The 25,112-nt window shown below is 34.3% G+C and overlaps 1 protein-coding gene across 4 annotated transcripts in view; it reads left to right on the forward strand.

Annotated features, from left to right (window-relative positions):
- LOC149776600 (uncharacterized) overlaps positions 1-25,112 on the forward strand; it is a 41,602-nt gene that overhangs the window by 9,850 nt on the left and 6,640 nt on the right. For all 4 annotated transcript variants that reach the window (XM_089941085.1, XM_089941084.1, XM_089941083.1 and 1 more), the window contains 4 exons: positions 7,542-7,649; positions 9,445-9,633; positions 18,110-18,201; positions 22,544-22,654. In XM_089941085.1, the coding sequence (XP_089797211.1) occupies positions 7,542-7,649; positions 9,445-9,633; positions 18,110-18,201; positions 22,544-22,654 (500 nt within the window). The remainder of the gene's footprint in view (positions 1-7,541; positions 7,650-9,444; positions 9,634-18,109; positions 18,202-22,543; positions 22,655-25,112) is intronic.

The raw sequence follows: 25,112 nt of genomic DNA on the forward strand, positions 1-25,112 counted from the left end.
TGCCCAGAAAGCCCCGAACCACTGTGACAAAGCTGTTCCAAGCTGCTCTCTCCTTACTAGTAAGCTTCTTGGGGAATTCATTGCACTCCAGGATCTTCTTTATCTGTGGTCTGATGAAGACACTGGCTTTGACCTTTGCCTCAGACAGCTTAGGGAAGAAGTCTTGAAGGTACTTGAAGGCTGCCGACTCCTATCTAGAGCTCTGACAAATTGTTGATGTGCAGCAGTGGCATCAGTACCTTGGGGGGTCCACCAGTGACTCCCACTTGACGTTGATCCGCCCCACAGAGAACTCAGCCCCATGTGGCCAGTCCTGCCTATGGTAGTTTGCCTTGGTATCCCTGTTGTCCCAAAGGCAAAGATAGCAGGGATACTTGGTAAAACCGCCTTGGAAACCCATCAGGAATGTTACCATTTTGAAGTCTCTGATGACCTCCAAGCTGCACTCATCATACTTCAAGGTATCCAGCAAGGTCTTGATGCTTTTGTAATCCTCTTGAGGTACACCGAGTGAGCCAGGGGAAGAGACGGGTACTTTTTTCCATTATGGAGCAGCATGGCTTTGAGGCCTTTGGTTGAGCTGTCAATGAAGAGGCACAACTCATTCTGGTTACAGGCAATTCCAATTGCCTCAAACAGACTGGTCACAATGTGGCAGAAGCAGAGCCCATCTTGATGGGTGAAGAAGCTGGAAACAGCTTGGTGACGCTTCCTCTGATCTGCGACTTGCACACTTTCATCCAACAAGTTTCAATGCTTGAGCCTAAACATCAAAAGCTCGGCATTGGACTTGGTGAGACCAAGATCTCTGATCAAGTTGTTGAGGTCTTTTGGTTTGGGTAGTGTGGGTTTCTCTCCTGAGCTGCACCTCTGAAATTGTCATCTGGATCTACAATGTTTTCCTCACTCTCTGACTTGCTGCTCTCTTCTAAAGACAGCTGCTCTCTCCGGAGGAGTGGGTATGGGGAGCTCAGGGCAATATGGCACTGGGGCGATGGATGAAGGAAGGTCTGGATACATGATAGCAGGTGAATTCTTGCCAGTCTGATGTTTGGAAGGGTCCACCTTGTAGAAGTAGCTGTTGCTTAAGTGGTCAGTGGGTTCCCACCAAATTCTTGGGATAGCAAACTTCATGGTTCTCTTTTCCCCTCTGTACCATCCTACAAAAATACAATTAATTCATCCACAACTAATGTGCAAGAGATTTTCACATTTTTCATATATGATATATTTTTTCAATAACATTGAAAATTGTAAAACATTTTAAAATGAAAAACTTTTACAATTTTTAAAATTTTAACAAATTTTATAGCATAAATTTTCAAACAACAATTGTCCATCTTACCTTCCAGATTTTTTTTTCAGTGTTCGCAGGTGAAATGAGGTGCCCAGGGTTTGTCTTGATCCCCGAAAGGCATGCTGAAATATGCTTTGTAGGCCTCGCAGATGCTTCCACCAAGTACTTTTTTGCTAAATTGGCTGCAGACAAAGCAAAATGTGTCTGTCGGATGCTTACAGCCTCTTAATGCCATCTCAGAAAAATGCAGATATGTATCCACTGAGGCAGCTGAAAATAAACTAAAACGGTGGGTTTAGTGCCCCTGTATTTATACTACTATTTATATTACTGGAAAGTTCTAGAAGCTACTCCAAGTTTACTCAGCACTGAATATATCTGGAATATTCTGGAAAATAGGTAAATTTCAAAATATCACTGTCCTGGTCATCATCCATTTATGGTACATGGTGGATGCCACCATTCGGAACTTGTAAAGCATCCAGTTATGTTACAAGTGGATGCCACCATTTGGAACTTGTAAAGCATCCAGTTATGGTACATGGTGGATGCCACCATTTGGAACTTGTAAAGCATCCAGTTATGTTACAAGTGGATGCCACCATTCGGAACTTGTAAAGCATCCAGTTATGTTACAAGTGGATGCCACCATTTGGAACTTGTAAAGCATCCAGTTATGGTACATGGTGGATGCCACCATTTGGAACTTGTAAAGCATCCAGTTATGTTACAAGTGGATGCCACCATTCGGAACTTGTAAAGCATCCAGTTATGTTACAAGTGGATGCCACCATTCGGAACTTGTAAAGCATCCAGTTATGTTACAAGTGGATGCCACCATTTGGAACTTGTAAAGCATCCAGTTATGGTACATGGTGGATGCCACCATTTGGAACTTGTCTAATAAAAGGTAATAACTGCAGATTACCTATAGGGGGTTTCATGGTTGCAACGGAGTTACTGATCGAAGCGCCTAAAATTACCTCCCTTAGCTCCAATGTGCATGCCCCCCAAAAAAGTCCAGTTCTGGATAGTTCAAGGTATCTTAGCTGTACTTCTACAGATCATTATGGTTAAACCAATAAATCTATTATATATGTCAAACAGCTTTTGTTCATACTAGGAGAATAATTATAGACATTAAATCAGATAATTAGATTCAGTGTCCATACTTACATTATAACAGATAATTAAATAATATTTACTTTCCATACCTAAATGATATCAAATAATTGAATTAAATACTCTGTCCATACCTGATAATATAGATTCATTATCCATAATTTCAGATGCATTTGTAGGAACATTTCACTCTGCTCTCCGATTTTAAACATTTATTGCACATTTTTGGTTATATAACATAACTTGAATGAAAACAATCTCAACAATCTGCATTTTTCATATGTTGATATATCCTTCTTTCTCCGTTACTTTTGCAAGGCTAATAGTTCATTTATAACACTAGTTAAGAAAGTTATAGCACAAGTTCAATAAGAAAATGATAATACAAATTCGGTACGTGAGCTGGTTTGTAATGCTGAATATTTTAAACCAGAATTTTTTTATTTTATTTTTAAAAAATGGAACACAGTATTTTAATGTATTCAGAGGAACTTAACAAAGCAATATTTACATTAGCTATGATAACGATAATGAGTGTAATTAATGCAGACGGAATATTTATTCATATTTGGGTGTAAATATCGTACAATATTCAGATTGATTAACATGCCCAATGATTTTTTATTTTTGTATTTTTTTTTATTTTATATTTTTTTTTATTTTTTATTTATTTATTTATTTTTTTATAATACTTTTGAAACATCACGTATCGGATGGTACATGCAAAATAACTCTCAAATTTGCTGGGGTCTTTAGACAACACTTCTGATTGCCACCAGCAAATTCATCTAGAACAGCCTTCTTAAAATTAGTTTAATTCTGTTTAACTTTCCTTGCATCAAATATGTAAGTTTTAAAGATCCAATTATTTCACAGATTCCGTCATATTACTTTAGTTCGCCTTTTAAATCAATATTGATCCACATGACCGGATGTAAAATTGCAAACAGTATAATTTTACAAAGAGACTGCTTGTAAGAAAATACTCTACAAGTCAATAATAAATGGATACTTACAAATATTCATATTTGTTGTCTTTATCTATCAGTCACTCTTTCTAACTTAGCATCATTTTATAGTAATTTTTAACCAGAAGTATGTTTATGTAATATACGTATGCGAATGCACATTCATTCGAGGATATACTTATGCATGCACCAGATGAAAGGAGACAGACAAACAGGCAGATAGGTGAGAGCGACAAATGTCCTATACTTGCATAGTGTGTCCAACATCGATATTTTGCCAAATTGTATACTCTAAAATTTCCAACCGTTCAAGGAAATAAAATTAAAATAATAGTCAAGGAGACTCATACGTGTGCCTGTCTGTTCAAGCGTGGTTAACATTTGTGCATTTTGAAAAAACTCAAGTTATTTCATGAAAAATATAATGAACATTAATTCGAAAAGCAACAGTCTAAATCAATAATAAAAGAACCTTATGAAGGCAGAGTTTTTTTCTTGTTTTCGTTCAACCTCCATTAATTGCTATGATTGAAGCTGTACAAAATAAACATATTTTCATCATTCTTCTAGCGAGATAAATTGCAAGAACTTTTTACACAGCGATACACTTTCACACAATCACATAATACAAACTAGAGCATAAGGTAGTAATGGAAAGATAATGAAGTTCTGAAATGGGCAGATAATATTTATTTTAAAGCTGAGAGCAGCGCAAGTTAGTGAGAAAAAAATAAAAGATATAAAAATAATTGATCAAATATTGATAGAATTTCTTTTTAAGATAGTGAGATATCAATACTGCTTGCATAATGTGAGCGGTCTTTCACATTTTCTAGATCTACATTGCCATCTTAATTGACTGAACTATCCGGAAGTGAGTTGCACCCATATGCCCTCTGATATTTTCAAGGGAAGATACTAACCGTGAAACCCCCTATAAACAGTATCACTAGTATTACTTCTGCATATAATCATGTAATCTTTTATTGATGTTTCTCCAAGTTATTGTATTACAATATATAGAGGATAATTTCTTTTCCTATAATAATACCAGGTATATTTAATCATGTGGTACCAAAATACATCATATTTTATTGAGTGGCATGGTACAAGATAAAATATATAATTTTTGGTACCACAAAATGGAATATATCTTTATTTTATTTTATTATATACCAAACTTGCTTCAGAATCGAAGTTTAGAAGATTAAACTCACTCTTTGACACAGCACACTCTCACCCCCACCTCCTTTTCATAAATTCATCTCACTTTCACAGCCGGATCATATAAAATATATGTGACTTAAGAAAGTGGTAGGATGTAGTTAACCTAATCTGTCACAGTACATTACAATTTGTATCATTTTGTAAACTGTTTGACCCTATCTGAAAACAAAGCAAGTCCGCTTCAGCAATGCATCACAGCGTGTTTGTTATCATAGTCAAGGAGGTAAGGGGAAATAACTTTGGAGAGAGGTGAATGGGATCTGGTCAGATTTCTTACCAAACATTAATTTCTGTATCTGAAATTTTCAGCAGTTTCTATTTATTTGTTTAGCTCGCAAAGTACTTGTTTTTGTTGTTGCAGGTACAACTTTTTAGGCACACACAATCAAGCAACACATGGCATGATGAGAAATCTTGTATTCTCACATGGGAATATGCAAGGATTTATTTTTCACATGTGAAAATATAAGGATATGTTTTTCACATGTGAAAATAAAGGCATGAGAAAAAAATATGAAAATTGTTTCACCAATAAGTCTCTATATTTCACACATTATCATATAATAAAACGTGTTATTTTCCCAGTCTGTCATATGTTTGTTACAGACACAGCTGCTTGTATGGCTTGTGTGTAGAAATGAGTCTAACATGGGTACTAGTCTATCAGATAACTCTTTGGGGCCATGGTGGCACAGTGGGTAGTGTGTCAGACTTGCAACTGAAAGAGTGGGTTCCCCGAGTGGCTGATTGTTTTAAAGTGCTGTCTATTACAGTTCACTGCCATCTCACCTCTGTCTGCGTGGGTTCGAGTCTCGGATTCAGCTAATGTGCGTATGTGAGAAAGCTTGTCAGTAGCTTCTTGTGGGTCAGTGCTTCTTTCTGGCGTTTTTCCGGGTTCTTCCTCCACCATTAATACTGGCTGCCATGTATAGCCTATCGTGTGCTGAAAAATGGTGTTAAACTCTACAACAACAACAAGAACTAAAAGAGTGTGGATTCAGATCCTACTGTCAGATCATTATGGGTTCAGCTACCATAGTGTGCCCTTTGGCAAGGCACTTTACACCAATTGCCTCAATATTAAATAATCTGGTTGTATTGTTGTGCCATAAAGCACCAAACCAGCTATAAGAAGGCTCTTGTTTCTGATAACCTTTGTAATCCAACCCATATCAACTTTAATTGCTGTGCAGTGGGGAGACAAATCATGGCCCGTGGTTAAAAAAATATGTCTTTTTAAAATTTGGATTCTCTGACAGTCAAATTGGATGCTCTGTACAAGGGGCATTATAATCAATCTGTTTGCTGTCTTTTTAAAACTTGGATGCTCTGTGCAGTCAGAGATTGGAACCAGTCTATTTGTTGTTTTCAAAACTTGGATTCTCTGTAGTTTGGAACCAGTCTGTTTGCTTTCTTTTTAAAACTTGGATGCTTTACACAGTCAGAGATTGGAACCAGTCTGTTTGCTGTTTTTTTTTTCAAAACTTGGATTCTATGGACAGTCAGATTGGATTCTCTGAACAGTCAGATTGGATTTTTAAAACTTGGTTGGACTGTGCAGTCAGAGATTGGAACCAGTCTGTTTGCTGTCTTTTGAAAACTTGGTTGGTCTGTGCAGTCAGAGATTGGAATGAGTCTTTTTGCTGTCTTTTTGAAATTTAGGTTCCCAGTACAGTCAGAGATTGGAACCAGTATGTTTGCTGTTTTTTCAAACCTTAGATTCCCAGTGCAGCCAGAGACTGGAAATAGTCTGGTGATTTTGCTTCATATATAGCTGCTGTGTACTGATGTTGGAACTAGTTTATGCCATTGACACATATGCTGTATACTGATGTTGGAACTAGTTTATGCTATGGACACAGATGCTGTATACTGATATTGGAATTAGTTTATGCTATTGACACATGTTCTGTGCTCTGATGTTAGAACTTGTTTATGCTATTGACACATGTGCTATTTATGTTGGAACTAGTTTATGCTATGGACACAGATGCTGTATACTGACACTGGATGTTGTATACTGATGTTGGAACTAGTTTATGTTATGGACACAGCTGTGTGCTGAAATTGGTACTAGTTTATGCCATAGAGACAGATGCTATTTACTGATGTAGGAACTAGTTTATGCTATGGACACAGATGCTGTGTACTGACGTTGGTACTAGTTTATGCCATAGAGACAGATACTGTGTACTGACATTGGAACTAGTTTATGCTATGGACACAGATGCTGTGTACTGCTTTTGGAACTAGTTTATGCTATTGACAAAGATGTTTTGCACTGACATTGGAACTAGTTTATACTATGGACACAGATGCTTTGTACTGACATTGGAACTAGTTTATGCTGTTGAACAGATGTTTTGCACTGACATTGGAACTAGTTTATGCTATGGACATAGATGCTGTGTATTGACATTGGAACTAGTTTATGTATGGACACAGATGCTGTGTACTGCTTTTAGAACTAGTTTATGCTATTGACACAGATGTTTTTCCTGACATTAGAACTAGTTTATACTATGGACATAGATGCTTTGTACTGACATTGGAACTAGTTTATGCTATGGACACAGATGCTGTGTACTGATGTTGGAATTTGTTTATGCTATTGACACAGATGTTGTGTAGAGGAATGAACATTTACATTGGAATTGAGTTATGTTCTTTGTCTGCAACACAGCTGTTGTGTACAGGTGTGAGGCACATTGGATTGAGTGTATGTTATATCTCTGAGACATAGCTACTGTGTATAGGAGTACATCTGACCTTGGATTCAGTGTATGTTATATCTCTGAGACACAGCTGCTGTGTACAGGAGTGCATCTGACCTTGGATTCAGTGCATGTTATATCTCTGAGACACAGCTGCTGTGTACAGGAATGCATCTCACCTTGGATTCAGTGTATATTTTGTCTCTTTTTCAGATACAGCTGCAGTATACAGGAATGAATCTGATATTGGAACCAGTTTAAAACTAATATTACCTCAACTTGATCTGACCAGAGAGGACATTTTTATCACCAGTAAACTAGGTCAGTAGGTCAAAGAAAGTCAGTTACAGGTGGTTGTGTTTCTTCTTCATATACATATCCCGTTAATATTAATGGTAGGAACATAAGCCCCACTACTTCCTGAATCCAGCACTCCCAATGACAAGCATTCATCTTTCCTGTCTATACTATATAGACTAAGAACAATAACTCTTGCCCATTACCTTCCATTGCCATCCACAGGTGGTGCCAGTTTTAAGCTCTCTTGTAAACTGACAAAAACTACATCATCTTAATGGATAATTGCCTCAAACTGTAAACAAGGTCATGTCTGTTTACTTAAATTTTAGCGAATCAGCCTGACAAATATTAGGTAGACCATGTTTATTCCAAGTGGAAAACCGATGTCCAGAACTCAAATCCTAGTAAACATGTTGATTACATATGAACGCTATCTTAAAATATAATCTACAGTCATTGGTTGAAAATTAGATATGTAGTAGGTTGTTTACAAATGATCATTACAATCTACAACCATGGACAAAAGTTAAACACTAAATATAGACATGCATAAAACTAGTCTTGATTATGCCAACAGTGCTTTATACTGAAGTGAATATTTAAGTCTTGAATCTTGTCATCTGACTGGCTGAAATTGTTATATCTCGCAGATTAAAAAAGTTTACAAAATCAACAGTTACTTATCTGATGAGTTTATCCCATTTTCTGCAAGGAAACAAGAAAATATTCTTGGGGTTTTCCATGGTTCTTCTTTCATCAAATATACAGGTTGCCATATACAGTTCATCATGTGCTGAAAAAAAGCATTAAAATCACAACAATAACAGTGATACTAATTTAATTAATTTGTGAAATGTGCTAATACTGAATTCATTCACCATAATAACTATGAATATTTTCAAAGTCTTCCCTAATTTCTAATTTAGAGATGCAAGCAAAATAAATCAGTTTGTCTTGTAATTAGAAACTAGCAACCAAAATGCCTCAAGTCTGGAAATAATAAAGACTTGTCCCCAGTTTAAACATGACAGAAAGACTCCAGTCTAGATGTAACAGTAAGACTTGCATCAAGTCAAGATATAACAGTAAGGTTAGCTTAAAGTCTTGGCATAACAGTGTTGCTTGCCTCAAGTCTATGCATAACAGTAAAGCATAGCTCAAGTCTAGGCATAACAGTAAAGCTTATCTCAAGTCTTGGCATAGCAGTAATGCTTAGCTCAAGTCTAGACATAACAGTAATGCATACCTCAAGTCTTGGCATAACAGTAAGACAGATTTCAAATCTACACATAACAGGAATGCTTGCTTCATGTTGAGGCATAACAGTAAAACTTTGCCTTATGTCTAGACATAGTAAAACTTACCTCAAGTCTAGACATAACAGTAAAATTTACCTCATGTATAGACATAACAATAAGGCTTGCCTCAAGTCTAGGAATAACAGTAAAACTTACATCATGTCTAGATATAAAAAGGCCTGCTTCAGATTTAAACATAACAGAAAACTTACCTCAAGTCTAGACATAACTGTAAAATATACCTCAAGCCCCAACTCATAACAGTAAGGCTTACCTCAAGTCTAGACATAATAGTAAAACTTACCTCGAACCTAGAAATAACAGTAAAACTTATATCAAGTCAAAGCATATTGGTAAGACTTGTGTTAGTGAACTTGGGGACAAATGATATAAACAGTTATCATTTCATATTGTTTGGATATGATTGATAGTTTTGTAGGAAACTTTGTATTATTTTCAATGTACTCTGTATTAATTGTTCTATTCTATACATATTATGCACCTAATTTTGTTTACAGCTCCTAGAGATCAAGGACAGGGGAAATGTAGGGAAGCCTGCTTGAAATCACTCAGCAATCTTCAGACTGATTATCTAGATTTGTACCTAATTCACTGGCCTGGAGTGCAGGGCATAAAACCTGATGACCCACGCAATTGTCAGTTGCGTCTACAAAGTTGGCAAGACTTGGAGCAGCTTCACAAAGAAGGTACTAAGACACTAACAGTTACTGTTTTACTAAGACACTGACCGCTCTGGTGGCCTAGTGGTTAGAGCATCTGCCTCGGAAGCAGGAGGTCGTGGGTTTGAACCTCGATCGAGTCATACCAAAGACTTACAAAAATGGCACTAACAGCTGCCTCGCTTGGCACTCAGCATTAAGAGGTTAGTGTTAGGACCGGTCGGCCTAGTGTCAGGATATTGTGACTGGGTGGGACATCATGCTACGTGTCTGCGGCTTGATGCCCCAGTGCTAGACATCACTATAAACTGCCACACTGCAGACATCGTAGTGATGTGACTGAAAAATTGTTAAAGCTACGTTAAAAATCCTAATCACACACGCACTAAGACACTGACAGATAATGTTGTACTAAGATACTGACAGTTACTGTTGTACTAAGACAATGACAGATACTGTTGTACTCAGACACTGACAGATAATGCTGTACTAAGACACAGATACTGTTGAACTAAGACACTGACAGATACTGTTTTACTAAGACACTGACAGATACTGTTGTACTAAGACACTGACAGATACTGTTGTACTAAGACACTGACAGATACTGTTGTATTAAGACACTGACAGATACTGTTGTATTAAGACACTGACAGATACTGTTGTACTAAGACACTGACAGATACTGTTGTACTAAGACACTGACAGATACTGTTTTACAGTTGTATCATTCATTTTAATGGGTCTCAATTTTGTGGTTTTGAAAAACAAAATTGACATTTTCATGAATACTTAAATTTGAGGTTATGCCTTCAAAAGTTTGCATATTTGTAGATATTTAATCTCATGGACTAACCGTTACAAATACCACAAATAATCCTGGGGGATGAGACAATGTTTCCTTCCCCCAGGAACAATTATCAGTCTGCAGTGCAGTCATAAACCAGTCGTAAATGTACCTATGTACGCACACCACTTTAATTTAAGCAAGCAAGCAACGACAAATGAGGATAGCCATAGAACAAAACTATGCAACAAATAGTAGTCATTTTAGTGATATAAACAAGAATACCATCGGTATGAGCACAAATCAAACACATGTCAAAATCAGCCACTTATACTCAGCATCAAAGAGAGCTGACACAGCCAACAATGCAAAGTTAATCAATTATTGGAATACATGTATACGATCTCTTTCTGAAGCACTTTCCATAAAGTTGCACCCACAACTACTTTCTGATGACCATGATATCAACACAGTGGTTTAAGAGTGGTAAAATTCAACTGAGAATTTGGTTGGTTTCGATAATGTCCTTATTTCACATGTGAACTAAACACATGCATTGCTGTCTCTTGCACAGTGCAGCTGACAAGCTGTGTCAACATTAGACTTGTTCGTAACTCATCAAAGTGCAAAGATGCTGACTAAGTTGAAAAATAATGGAATCCCTCCTATAGTTGAGCCTGCCTCATGTATGAACCAACTTCAACCAATAGACTTTACTTAAAACATGGTCAATCAAACCATTTTCATGCTGAATGGATAATTTGCAACTCATTAGAAAATGAGTGAAAGATTGGACCTAATTATCTGTGGCATTGAGAATACTGAACTTAAATGCATTTTAAATTTTTATTTAAATTAATTTTTTAATACACAATTAGAAAAGCTTATATTTTATCAGCAGATTACATAAATGATGTTGATTTATGAAATGGCTTTTTATGTCTTGAAATAAAACACAGTAAGAACATTGGGGGGGTCTTTATAATGTGTGACTAATTTAGATTTTTAAACTCATGACTCACATGACTCAGGGTCACATGACTCAAGGTAATAACAAAATCCAAAAAGATTAGTCCCCATGAAAAATAGTGCTACTACAGTATCAGAGTTCTCAGCAGATTTAAAAAATGAAGAGTAATTTTACACTGACACCAAAATCTCGAGTCAAAATGACAATCTCAGGAATCAAAACTGAAATCGCAATATTCAGTTGTTTTCTATGCATGCACTCGTAGCTTGGATTGTTCATATTCATGGAGCAAGCAGAAGTTTAAGATTTCTTACAACTTTAGGAGATTTATTCTCCTTCTCCTCAGAATTGTTACTGGCTTTCTGTTTCTTTTGAGTCTGAGGGGTGGAATGATTATCACTGGTGGGTCATTCCTAAAATTGAGGCACAAAAGAAAATATACTTCTTTGAGCAATTTTGATTAATTGACAATATTTACATTATATGGTGGGACACCATAAATTAATTTCTAAAATAATTGTTTGTGTACTTTATGTTCAGGGAAAAAAATCTTTATTTTTGAATAGTGAATTTTGGGATACCTTTCAAATATAATATCGGTATCAATTTGGATTTTGAAAAAAATAATGGTATCAATTATAGGATTTAAAAATGAAATAATGGTATCAATTATAGGATTTAAAAATGAAATAATGGTATCAATTATAGGATTTGAAAATGAAATAATGGTATCAATTATAGGATTTAAAAATGAAATAAGGGTATCAATTATAGGATTTAAAAGTGAAATAATGGTATCAATTGTAGGATTTAAAAATGAAATAAGGGTATCAATTATAGGATTTAAAAATGAAATAATGGTATCAATTATAGGATTTAAAAATGAAATAATGGTATCAATTATAGGGTTTGAAAATGAACTAAGGGTATCAATTATAGGATTTAAAAATGAAATAATGGTATCAATTGTATGATTTAAAAATGAAATAATGGTATCAATTATAGGGTTTAAAAATGAAATAAGGGTATCAATTATAGGATTTAAAAATGAAATAATGGTATCAATTGTATGATTTAAAAATGAAATAATGGTGTCAATTGTAGGATTTAAAAATGAAATAAGGGTATTAATTATAGGATTTAAAAATGAAATAATGGTATCAATTATAGGGTTTAAAAATGAAATAAGGGTATCAATTATAGGATTTAAAAATGAAATAATGGTATCAATTGTATGATTTAAAAATGAAATAATGGTATCAATTATAGGATTTAAAAATGAAATAAGGGTGTCAATTATACGATTTAAAAATGAAATAAGGGTATCAATTATAGGATTTAAAAATGAAATAATGGTATCAATTGTATGATTTAAAAATGAAATAATGGTATCAATTGTAGGATTTAAAAATGAAATAAGGGTATTAATTATAGGATTTAAAAATGAAATAAGGGTATCAATTATAGGATTTAAAAATGAACTAAGGGTATCAATTATAGGATTTAAAAATGAAATAAGGGTATCAATTATAGGATTTAAAAATGAAATAAGGGTATCAATTATAGGATTTAAAAATGAAATAATGGTATCAATTGTAGGATTTAATAATGAAATAATGGTATCAATTGTAGGATTTAAAAATGAAATAATGGTATCAATTGTAGGATTTAAATATGAAATAATGGTATCAATTGTATGATTTAAAAATGAAATAAGGGTATCAATTATAGGATTTAAAAGTGAAATAATGGTAGCAATTGTATGATTTAAAAATGAAATAAGGGTATCAATTGTAGGATTTAAAAATGAAATAAGGGTATCAATTATAGGATTTAAAAGTGAAATAATGGTATCAGTTGTAGGATTTAGAAATGAAATAATGGTATCAAATGTATGATTTAAAAATGAAATTATTCAAATTGTGATTTAAAAATGAAATTATTCAAATTGTAGGATTCAAAAATGAAATTATTCGAAACATACCTCTCCAAAAATGCACTAAAACTGAAATTTTAATAAAAATATTACAATTTAAAAAATATTAAATTTGAAAAAACCAATGTTTTCACACCATTCTTCTTAACTGCAACCTTTGGAAGAACACAATTTTATAAATCTAGGTGCAAGGTTGGAAACCCTGGATGCTGGCAATACTTACAAAATGATTCAAATTTCAGCATTCTTACATTTTCATGTGACTGTTCCTGTCAAGAAATGCATTATGTCCTGCATTTTTATGTTCTTTTATGGTATTCATTACACAATATCTACATTTATTTGGATTTTAGTTATTTAAAGTATTAGATTAATTATTACTTGCCACAGAGTGAAGTGTTGATCAATGATATTTACCCTCAGATGTCTACTAGTAAGTATATCACTTCCATTTTCATGTAAGTCTGAACAACTTGTTTATGTATTATATTTTGTGTTTTGTCATTTACTGTGTTGGATGCAAAGTTCTGCCTTTTTCTTAAGCCAGGTCTAATTCCCAAGGTACATCCTACCACTGATAGAATTACATGTATATTTATGGGCAGTCAAACAAAAGCTGATATTGGGTCAAAAGTTAATCCAGTCAACACTTTCAGCATTTCATTTAATTTGGATTTCTACTAAAGTTTGTCCAGAACTTTTATTATTAGGACTTGTGTCTGTAATTCTAGGATTATTTGGGATTTAATTTGCAATACTTTAAGTTCTTTTTTTTAATTTTCACTTTGTATTCTGTTGAAATAAATTTGTTGTTAATTTTACAAAGCTTGTTGCTTTTCACTCTTTTCTATTACTTATTTTAAGAGTGTAAACTTGTAACAATCAAAAAATGCTTGTGGGTTTTATTTCTTTAAAATATCTTGGCAGTGAACTACAAGGTTTACATTTCTTCCTTCTTCATCAAATTTTCAACAATGGCTAATTTTAATTACTCACAATGGCTCAAGGTATATTTTCTTTCCTGTCTTCATCTCAGAAATGACCTGCTAGTGATGATCATTGATAACCTAAGACTCCAAAGAAACCGATAATTAGTAACAATTAGTAACAATTGCAAGGACGAGAATATATCTCCTACAGTCGTAAGAAATCTTAAGCATCAGTAACAAAATACTGTGCAAGTGTTTCCCTTTATTTAACATGTTTGCTCCACAAATAACAAACAAACCCAACTACGAGATCATGACTCAAAACAAATGACTCAGCCGCTCTCAAGTGTCATAGATCATCATCCAGTGTCTCACCAGTTGTACGCTGATGACACCAAAATATACAAATCTAGCTACCCAACTGAAGTTGATGCTACCATCCAAGGTGTAGAGAGGTGCATTTCTGATGTGAAATCATGGATGTCATGTAACAAGCTACAGATGAATGATGATAAAACTGAGGCCATTCTGATCACAACCCAAAGACTTTCTCAGTCACATCCTTTGCCTCAAACAATAAATATCAGTAACACCAACATTAAATTCACAGTCAGGAAACCTAGGTGTCGCTCAGGACAGTCCTCTAACGTTGCACCAATATGTCATGGGCTTATGTAAGGCTGCATATCTTGAGCTGAGACACCAGCAAGATACTTACACTCCTCTTAAGCATTTACAGCAAGTTTTTATGTTTTCTAATGTCATGGTGTTTGGTTTCTGTAATAATATCATTATATATGTTTATTTATGTTATAGGTGTTGTCTAATGTTGTACAGCACTTAGAGCTTCTTAAAATTATGCTCTATACAAAGTCCTCATTATTATTAATATTATTATTTCAGTCTTGTCAATTGCGATTTTCATTTTGACTCTTAAGATTTTGTGTCAAGGATCAAATGACTCTTCAGTTTTGAAATCTGTTGAGAACCCTGATATATGATAGAGCCTAACTCAGGTTATAAAACACAGTATGCTAAATTAGATATAAATGCCTGCACAGATATCTTTTGGCTGTAATAAAAAATATAAATATACCCTGATTACATAATTAAGGGACAAAATTTAAAAAATCCATTATTTATTCAGAGTTTTAATCAAGTAATTTAAGAGCAGAGATTTCTTCTCAGTTCTATATGTTTTTCTTCCTTTTCTTCACCAAATGTGTTGACAAGGGTAGATATCAACAGAAGAGCAGTCAGCTGGAAAATATATGTATGCTGATGTCAGTAAATGAGCAGTGTCCTGACCAGTGTAGATATGCATATATCAGTAAAAAAGCAGTCCGCTGACAGATCTGGATATGCACATGAGAAGACCCCCACCCCAGCCTTCTTGATAATGTACCAGAAGAGATATAAGGAGACTTTGAATTTATTTATTCTTGCAATGCATTGAGGATTGAGGAAGGGATGATATTGTTGCAATGTAAAGTTTTGTAATACCCAACAAAAGCTTGAGTGTTCACAGCACACACACATACACACACACACACACACTCTCTCTATCTGTCTGTCTGTCTCTGTCTCTCTCTCTCTCTCCAGGGGGCACTGAGTGGCCGAGTGGTCTAAAGCGCTCACTGTTCCGGATCACTGCCATCTCACCTCTGCCTGTGTGGTTTCGAGTCCAAGGCTCATCTAGTGTGGGTACGTGGTAAAAAGCCTGCCAATAGCTTCTTGTGGGACGGTGGTTCTTCCCTGGGTTTTCCAGGGTTCTTCCTCCACCATTTATACTGGCCGCCATGTATAGCCTATCTTGTGCTGAAAAATGGCATTAAACCCTAGAACAACACCAACAACAACAACTATCTCTCCAGGCTTCCTGAAATATATATAATTGCCAGTCATGTCTGGCAGTTCAAAAGTTTTGACTTTCAAAATAATAATAGGACATATGTCTTAGGATATTCCAAAATATCATTTTGTTTGCCATGCGACTGTCAAATAAATAATGTCGAAAACTGCAACCCAAGTATGAAAGCTGTAGCCTTTAATATAACATGAAAAGAGCTATCCCCATGGCTAAGACATAATAGCCTTAATGCTGTGTTTTAGCTATCCCCATGACTAAGGCATGATAGACTTAATGTTGTGTTTTGGCTATCCCCATGGCTAAGGCATAATAGTGGTAGTGCTGTGTTTTGTGAACTCTGTCAAAAGCATCCACAGAAAAATCATCCTACCACCTGGATCTAGGCATTAGTAAAACTTGTAATTTATAAGATCAAGGAAAGTGAAAAATACAGCTGAGGACAACAAGCTGATGACATTGCTTGATAAAGCATCTTTGTTCACACCTAGACTGACAGTAATGTTATTCCAAATTAATTGGAACCTGACATCATACAAATTCATATTTTTGCTGCACTTTTGCCATACTTTACCATGCAAGAACATGATGTATTTTTGACATCACTGATAGCTGAATACTTAAGAGATACACCCAATTTTGTGCCCCATTGCAATATATATATATATATATATATATATATATATATATATATATATATATATATATATATATATATATATATATATATATATAAAGATGGGTCAGTTTCTGCACTGAAGGTATATGTTTAGAAACACTGAACAATTTGTACAGGGAAGGTGTATGTATATAAACATGGGTTAGTTTTTACAGGGAAGGTATACGTACTATCATCAAGGGAGTTGTTGTTGTTGCTGTTCTAGAGTTTAATGCCATTTTTCAGCACAAGATAGGCTATACATGGCGGCCAGTATAACTGGTGGAGGAAGAACCCTGGAAAACCCAGGGAAGAACCACCGACCCCCGAGAAGCTACCGGCAGGCTTTCCCACGTACCCACATTAGCCGAGCCTTGGACTCAAACCCACGCAGACAGAGGTGAGATGGCAGTGATCCATAACGGAGAGCGCTTTAGACCATTCTGCCACTCGGGGCCCCTATCATCAAGGGAGAATTTATTCCAAATTTTAAACATCAAGTCACTGTAAAGCCATCTTATCAGATGGGTTTCTTTTACAAATGTTGAAAATATTCCTTAATTTGTATAAATATTGAAAATTTTACTTAATTTGTGCTAATATTGAAAAATGTTCCTTAATTTGTTCAAATATTGAAAATATTCCTTAATTTGTATAAATATTGAAAATTTTACTTAATTTGTACAGATATTGAAAATGTTCCTTAATTTGTACAAATATTGAAAATGTTCTTTAATTTGTACAAATATTGAAAATGTTCCTTAATTTGCTAAAAATTTGCTCATTTCAGCATCATTTTAGCCAAATTTCCATTACACCATTTTGAACCTTGTCACTTCCTGAATAAGTATAATCATTACAAAGTTTTGTGTAATTCCATTTAGAAAGTCTGCAGGTGTTTTACAAAATTAGAATTACAATATACGACTCAAATTTTGTAGGAAAGGATATTTACATGGGAAAGATCCAGTGCATTTCAAATGATTGGTAGGCACAGTAATAAATAAGGTGATATTTGGCTGATATTTTGTTTATAATTTGACTGAAATTGCAACTGCCATTTTGCCACTGAAATCACCAAAATGAATATGCAGTCATAGTCATACTTTATTCCTGTTTTTCTAACAAACTGCTTCTTTTAATCTGCTTTAAATTAACCCAGTCTTGAGGATAATCTGAGAGTAAATTATATGAAAGTTAAATTATGTGATTAAAATTGGCCACAACTACACCAGAGACTTTAGATAGTAGTCAGTGTTTGGGGATTTAAGCCTAATGATTTGAAATTTGGGAGAAAATTAAAGAGCCAGTTAAAGGTGTCCTCTGATTAGAGAATCAATTTGTTTCTTCCTTCAGGTAAGATCAAAGCTATTGGAGTGTCTAATTTTGAAGAGCGCCACTTGCACGAGCTACTCTGCCACTGTGAAGTAAAACCAGATGTTTTACAGGTAAGAATCTGAGAGTAATCAGTACCCTAATTTTAAGAGGAACATACAGGAAGCAGTATTTGTATGTAGCAGGAATATAATTACCATGTGATTTTTTTCAGACAAGCATAAATGATGAATGTGCCAAAAGACTTGCTTTTACAAATTGATATACTTGTTTGTTAAAGGAAAATAAGAAAATGTGGAGCTCCAATAGAATAAATGCTTGTAGATTTGAAGTTTTTATCTTTGTTTGAACACCAGTGCTCTGATACCAAGGAAATTCAGATCCCATTATCTAGTGGACCATGTCATAAATGTGTTAAACATATAGTACTTACGCACTTTTATTTTGTGTTGGTGTACTATTGATCTGATCTAATAAACCATGTAATTCATAGGAGCATATTGCTCTAATGATCCAATCTAATTAACCAAGTAATTAATGGAAACTTTACTTAGTGTCCAGATGATCCGATCAATAATGCATAAGAACTTAAACTACATTGTTCTTATGGTCTTCATTTTCATTCAGTGAATGCTTTGGAAGCCTAGATCACTTTGTGTGCTCCAATTGTTCTGAGTCTGTGGTCTTAAACTATGCATTGAAATGAGCAAAACCAACAAGTTTAATAAAATTCAACAAGTAAATTACTTACCAGATTTAAAAGATGCAGTATTGTGAATTAAATCTCAAATAATCATAATTAAATGACAAAACCAAAATGAAAAATAATGTTCTGAATTAATTCCAGTAATCTTGAATGTTGTCATGTATCATGATGATATGATCTAGAATGTCTTTGAATGAGTCCTCAATAATCACAGAGTAGTGTTTTAGTAAAAGGAAGTGAATGAGCACCTGGTAATTCCAATTAATAATTAAACTAAACAATTCCTCTCAAATTATATCTGACATTTCTAATGGAAACATCCCCTAATTTGTAAACAAGGTCAGGTTTTGAAATTACATTCATTTGAACATCATGTTCAAAAATCAGGTAGGCGCAACCCTCAGCCATGAAAATAGTCAGGTAGGCCAAAACTTGACCCACCTAATGATCGGAGACAAAGGTCAAGCACACAATATAAATTAAATATTATTACGACTCTGTGGTCTTAAAACAGGTAATAGAAAAGAGTGAGAAGCAAGAAGCTTTGTAAAATTTAACAAATAATTTATTTTCTTGAAAGTGAAAATTTAAAAATGGAATATACTGTATTGTGAATTAAATCATAAATAATCCTAGAATTACAGACACAGGTCCTAATGATTAAAGTTCTGAATAAACTTTATGGAAATCCAAATTAAAGCCAAGTGTTGATATGCCTGTAGTGGCCTGTGTAGTAATTATATGCCAACAGTCTTTTGTTGAATCACAATTATACAATCCAAGAATTCAATCCTTATTTGAAATTTCATTATAAATTCAAGTTTTTATTTCCAAGAATGTTATTTATGAAGAGCACATATTTCCAATGAATAAATAATTTAAATAAACACAGTTCTATCCCAAATGAACTACTGAACACAGCAATAATACAACTGTTTCTGCCTTGAGATCTTATAGCACAAGTGAATAATTTCTAGAAAAACAAGACTATGTAGTCCTCTGCTTGACCTCATATCACAATGAGCATTTTCTTAAAAAACTACTACCTGATGGAAAATAACCTTCTAGAAGGATCCTATTGTTTACTAGATACAGTAATATATTATTTCAGTTATAATTAAAAGGTCTGTTATTAAAATTATAATATAGAATGTGGAATAGATCATGTAGGCCAGGTGTATTTATAGGTGACTTCCAATAAACTAGACCCAGACCCAAATAAATGTTTACTTGCATTAATAATGACCCTAACATCAAACCTGTACTCACAGAAAACTTTTTGGCAATGCATTAGTTGTGTACAGAATTTTAAAACAGTCAGTGATTCAGATTTAGTAGAAAATGGACTAGATTTTGGACAAGGTCAAGTCCAACATACAATGTTTTATTATCAATAGCATATAATGAAATAAAATTTTTTGAAAAACCTAACAGACAAATAATGAAAATTAAATATACATAACAACATACATAACACCAACATAGTGATTTCACTGGCTTATTGCAACATTTACTGCTTTCTTGGTGGGAAATGAATGATATAAGGTTAGAAATAACTTTGTGAAAGCGTGACATAAATATATCCCTTAGACATTGGACATGAAACGGTTATTTCATTGCCTTACACCTGTAAATTTCATTGAAGCACATGATATCAAAGATTGCCTTACAAAAGTCAGTAACACTGAAGCACAAGACATCAGACATTGCCTTACAGCAGTCAATAACATTGAAGCACATGACATCAGACATTGCCATATAGCAGTTTATAACATTGAAGCACATGACATCAAACATTGCCATATTGCAATCAATAACATTCAAACACATCTAACATTCTTTTAAAGCAGTCAATAACATTCAAACACATGACATCTAACATTCTTTAACAACAGTCAATAACAGTCGAACACATGACATTAGAAAACATAAAAACATGCCTTATAGCCGTCAATAAGATTCAAATACATGACATCCAACATTTTCTTAAAGCAGTCAATAACATTCAAACACGTGACATGAAACGTTGCCTTAAAACAGTCAGTAACATTCAAATATATGACATCAGACATTGCCTTACAAGTCACTAACATTCAAACACATGACATCAAACATTACCATAAAGCAGTCAGTAATGTTCAAAGACATGACATCCGATATTGTTTGACACCAGTCAGTAACATTCAAACACATGGCATCAAACATTGCCTTAAAGCATTCAGTAACATTCAAAGACATGACATCCAACATTGCCTTTCAGCTGTCACTAACATTCAGACACAATCCACCAGACACTGAGGCTGTCATGCTACCATCTGTGTGTGCATATTCAAGCTTTTGGTCATTTCTATTTTTCCTTCTGTCTGGCGCACTTTTTTCTGGTCTGAACATTGAAACTGTTTCAGTTTGATAGAAGATATGTTGTGGGGGGTGGGGTATCTTCAACATCGACATCATAGATCAAGGACAAAAAGTAACTACATTTGCTTAGTTACATCATGTTTCATACCTTAGTTACATCATGTTTCATACCTTAGTTACATCATGTTTCATACCTTAGCTACATCATGTTTCATACCTTAGTTACATCATGTTTCATACCTTAGTTACATCACGTTTCATACCTTATTTACATCATGTTTCATACCTTAGTTACATCATGTTTCATACATTAGTTACATCATGTTTCATACCTTAGCGACATCATGTTTCATACCTTAGTTACATCATGTTTCATACCTTAGTTACATCATGTTTCATACCTTATTTACATCATATTTCATACCTTAGTTACATCATGTTTCATACCTTAGTTACATCATGTTTCATACTTTAGTTACATCATGTTTCATACCTTAGTTACATCATGTTTCATACCTTAGTTACATCATGTTTCATACCATAGTTACATCATGTTTCATACCTTATTTACATCATATTTCATACCTTAGTTACATCATGTTTCATACCTTAGTTACATCATGTTTCATACTTTAGTTACATCATGTTTCATACCTTAGTTACACTATGTTTCATATCTTAGTTACGTCATGTTTCATACTAAGAATGACAGTTACAACTTATGTGCACATACATGCAAAATAAGATAATTGACAGAATAAATAATTTGTCTAAATACATAATGGACATTCCTATTGAGTTAAGTATGAGACAGCATTGTTCATAATATGTGTGCATCCCTGTTCATGTTATATAAGGCACTATGCATAATATGTGTGCATCCCTGAACATGTTATATAAGGCATTATGCATAATATGTGTGCATCCCTGTTCATGTTATATAAGGCATTATGCATAATATGTGTACATCCCTGTTCATGTTATATAAGGCATTATTCATAATATGTGTGCATCCCTGTTCATGTTATATAAGGCATTATGCATAATATGTGTGCATCCCTGTTCATGTTATATAAGGCAATATGCATAATATGTGTGCATCCCTGTTCATGTTATATAAGGCATTATGCGTAATATGTGTGCATCCCTGTTCATGTTATATAAGGCATTATGCATAATATGTGTGCATCCCTGTTCATGTTATATAAGGCATTATGCATAATATGTGTGCATCCCTGTTCATGTTATATAAGGCATTATGCATAATATGTGTGCATCCCTGTTCATATTATATAAGGCATTATGCAAACTTAATTGTTAAAGATATATGAAAAAAAGCATAAGGGGAGGGTTGTTATGTAAACTTCTTTCGTTTTCATTCCATACAGATAGAACACCATCCACATCTGATACAGAGTCAACTGCTAAGGTTCTGCACAGAAAACGGCATTCACTTTCAGGCCTATTCTTCACTGGGTACATCCAATGAAAACAATCAGGTACTTCTACAGTTGATTCCATCTTTATGTCTTCCTTCCCCTTTCTCTGACCTTTACATATTCAGTAGACAGTATTATAAAACTAAATAAATATTACATGTTAAACTCACTTTATATGTATTTTGTATTCATCAATTCTTATTGTTAGCCAGTTTGTTGTAGTTTGAAATTTTTGAAGCTAAATGCTTAATATGAGATAATTATCACTGATTTTTGTATCTCACTTATAAGGACCTTTATTTATCAAAAGATGATGGGGCAGTTTGTTGTACCTTAACTGTAAGGACCTCTCCTTGTTATGAGATATTGAGACAGTTTGTTGTACCTTAACTGTAAGGACCTCTCCTTGTTATGAGATATTGCGACAGTTTGTTGTACCTTAACTGTAAGGACCTCTACTTGTTATGAGATATTGAGACAGCTTGTTGTACCTTGACTGTAAGGATCTCTCCTTGTTATGAGATATTGAGACAGCTTGTTGTACCTTGACTGTAAGGATCTCTCCTTGTTATAAGATATTGAGACAGTTTGTTGTACCTTGACTGTAAGGATCTCTCCTTGTTATGAGATAATGAGACAGTTTGTTGTACCTTGACTGTAAGGATCTCTCCTTGTTATGAGATATTGAGACAGTTTGTTGTACTGTAATTTATTGGGACTCCATTGAATTGAATGATCTGTCTGTGGAAACATAAGATCGCTTTCCCAAATGCATGATCTGTCAGTGGAAAAAGATAAGATCACTTTCCCAAATCCATAATGTATCTGTGGAAAAAAAAGGGTTCCTCTTACAAATCCATGAAATTAAGTACTATCAAAATTGGTAACTTTCACCAAACCACAAATGAATTTACAGTATGATGAAGCTGCAGTGGTTTAATTTTCAATGTGTACACCTCAACAAACAAACACACACACACATGCATACACTCTCCAAGATACACATGAAAAATCCATATTTATTTTTTAAAAAAGATTGAAATAAGAAAAATATCTGAAATGATTCACCTAATGAAAATATTTGTGAAATCTGCACCAAAATTATTGATTTTACTCAAAAATGTAAACATGGCTGCCTAGAAATGTTCCCTGGTAATGAAGTGATTTCCAGGAAGTTCAAAATGCGAAAACAGAGCCCTCCATTATGAACCTAGATGAAAGAGATGAATTTGATGAGCAAAAGTCAGAACTATTAGCTGTATGTATATCCCATAAATATGATTTGTTAAAGATTTTATTTTATATTGATTTTATTATTATTATGGTCCTTGTAATTTTTCCTGCAGCTTGTCATTGTAGCCTTTTGTGTTATACATGGATCTGGTCATAGAGACATTGCTATGATACATGCAGCTTGTCATTGTAGCCTTTTGTGTTACACATGGATCTGGTCATAGAGACATTGCTATGATACATGCAGCTTGTCATTGTAGCCTTTTGTGTTACACATGGATCTGGTCATAGAGACATTGCTATGATACATGCAGCTTGTCATTGTAGCCTTTTGTGTTACACATGGATCTGGTCATAGAGATGTTGCTATGATACATGCAGTTTGTCATTGTAGCCTTTTGTGTTATACATGGATCTGGTCATAGAGATGTTGCTATGATACCTGCAGCTTGTCATTGTAGCCTTTTGTGTTATACATGGATCTGGTCATAGAGACATTGCTATGATACATGCAGCTTGTCATTGTAGCCTTTTGTGTTATACATGGATCTGGTCATAGAGACATTGCTATGATACATGTAGCTTGTCATTGTAGCCTTTTGTGTTACACATGGATCTGGTCATAGAGACATTGCTATGATACATGCAGCTTGTCATTGTAGCCTTTTGTGTTATACATGGATCTGGTCATAGAGATGTTGCTACGATACCTGCAGCTTGTCATTGTAGCCTTTTGTGTTATACATGGATCTGGTCATAGAGACATTGCTATGATACATGCAGCTTGTCATTGTAGCCTTTTGTGTTATACATGGATCTGGTCATAGAGACATTGCTATGATACATGCAGCTTGTCATTGTAGCCTTTTGTGTTATACATGGATCTGGTCATAGAGACATTGCTATGATACATGCAGCTTGTCATTGTAGCCTTTTGTGTTATACATGGATCTGGTCATAGAGACATTGCTATGATACATGCAGCTTGTCATTGTAGCCTTTTGTGTTATACATGGATCTGGTCATAGAGACATTGCTATGATACATGCAGCTTGTCATTGTAGCCTTTTGTGTTATACATGGATCTGGTCATAGAGACATTGCTATGATACATGCAGCTTGTCATTATAGCCTTTTGTGTTATACATGGATCTGGTCATAGAGACATTGCTATGATACCTGCAGCTTGTCATTGTAGCCTTTTGTGTTATACATGGATCTGGTCATAGAGACATTGCTATGATACATGCAGCTGGTCATGGTTGCATTGCTATTATACAGGCAG

The sequence above is a fragment of the Sinohyriopsis cumingii genome, chromosome 18, assembly GCF_028554795.1.
Source record: "Sinohyriopsis cumingii isolate HCF-2022 chromosome 18, ASM2855479v2, whole genome shotgun sequence".
NCBI lineage: Eukaryota > Metazoa > Mollusca > Bivalvia > Unionida > Unionidae > Sinohyriopsis > Sinohyriopsis cumingii.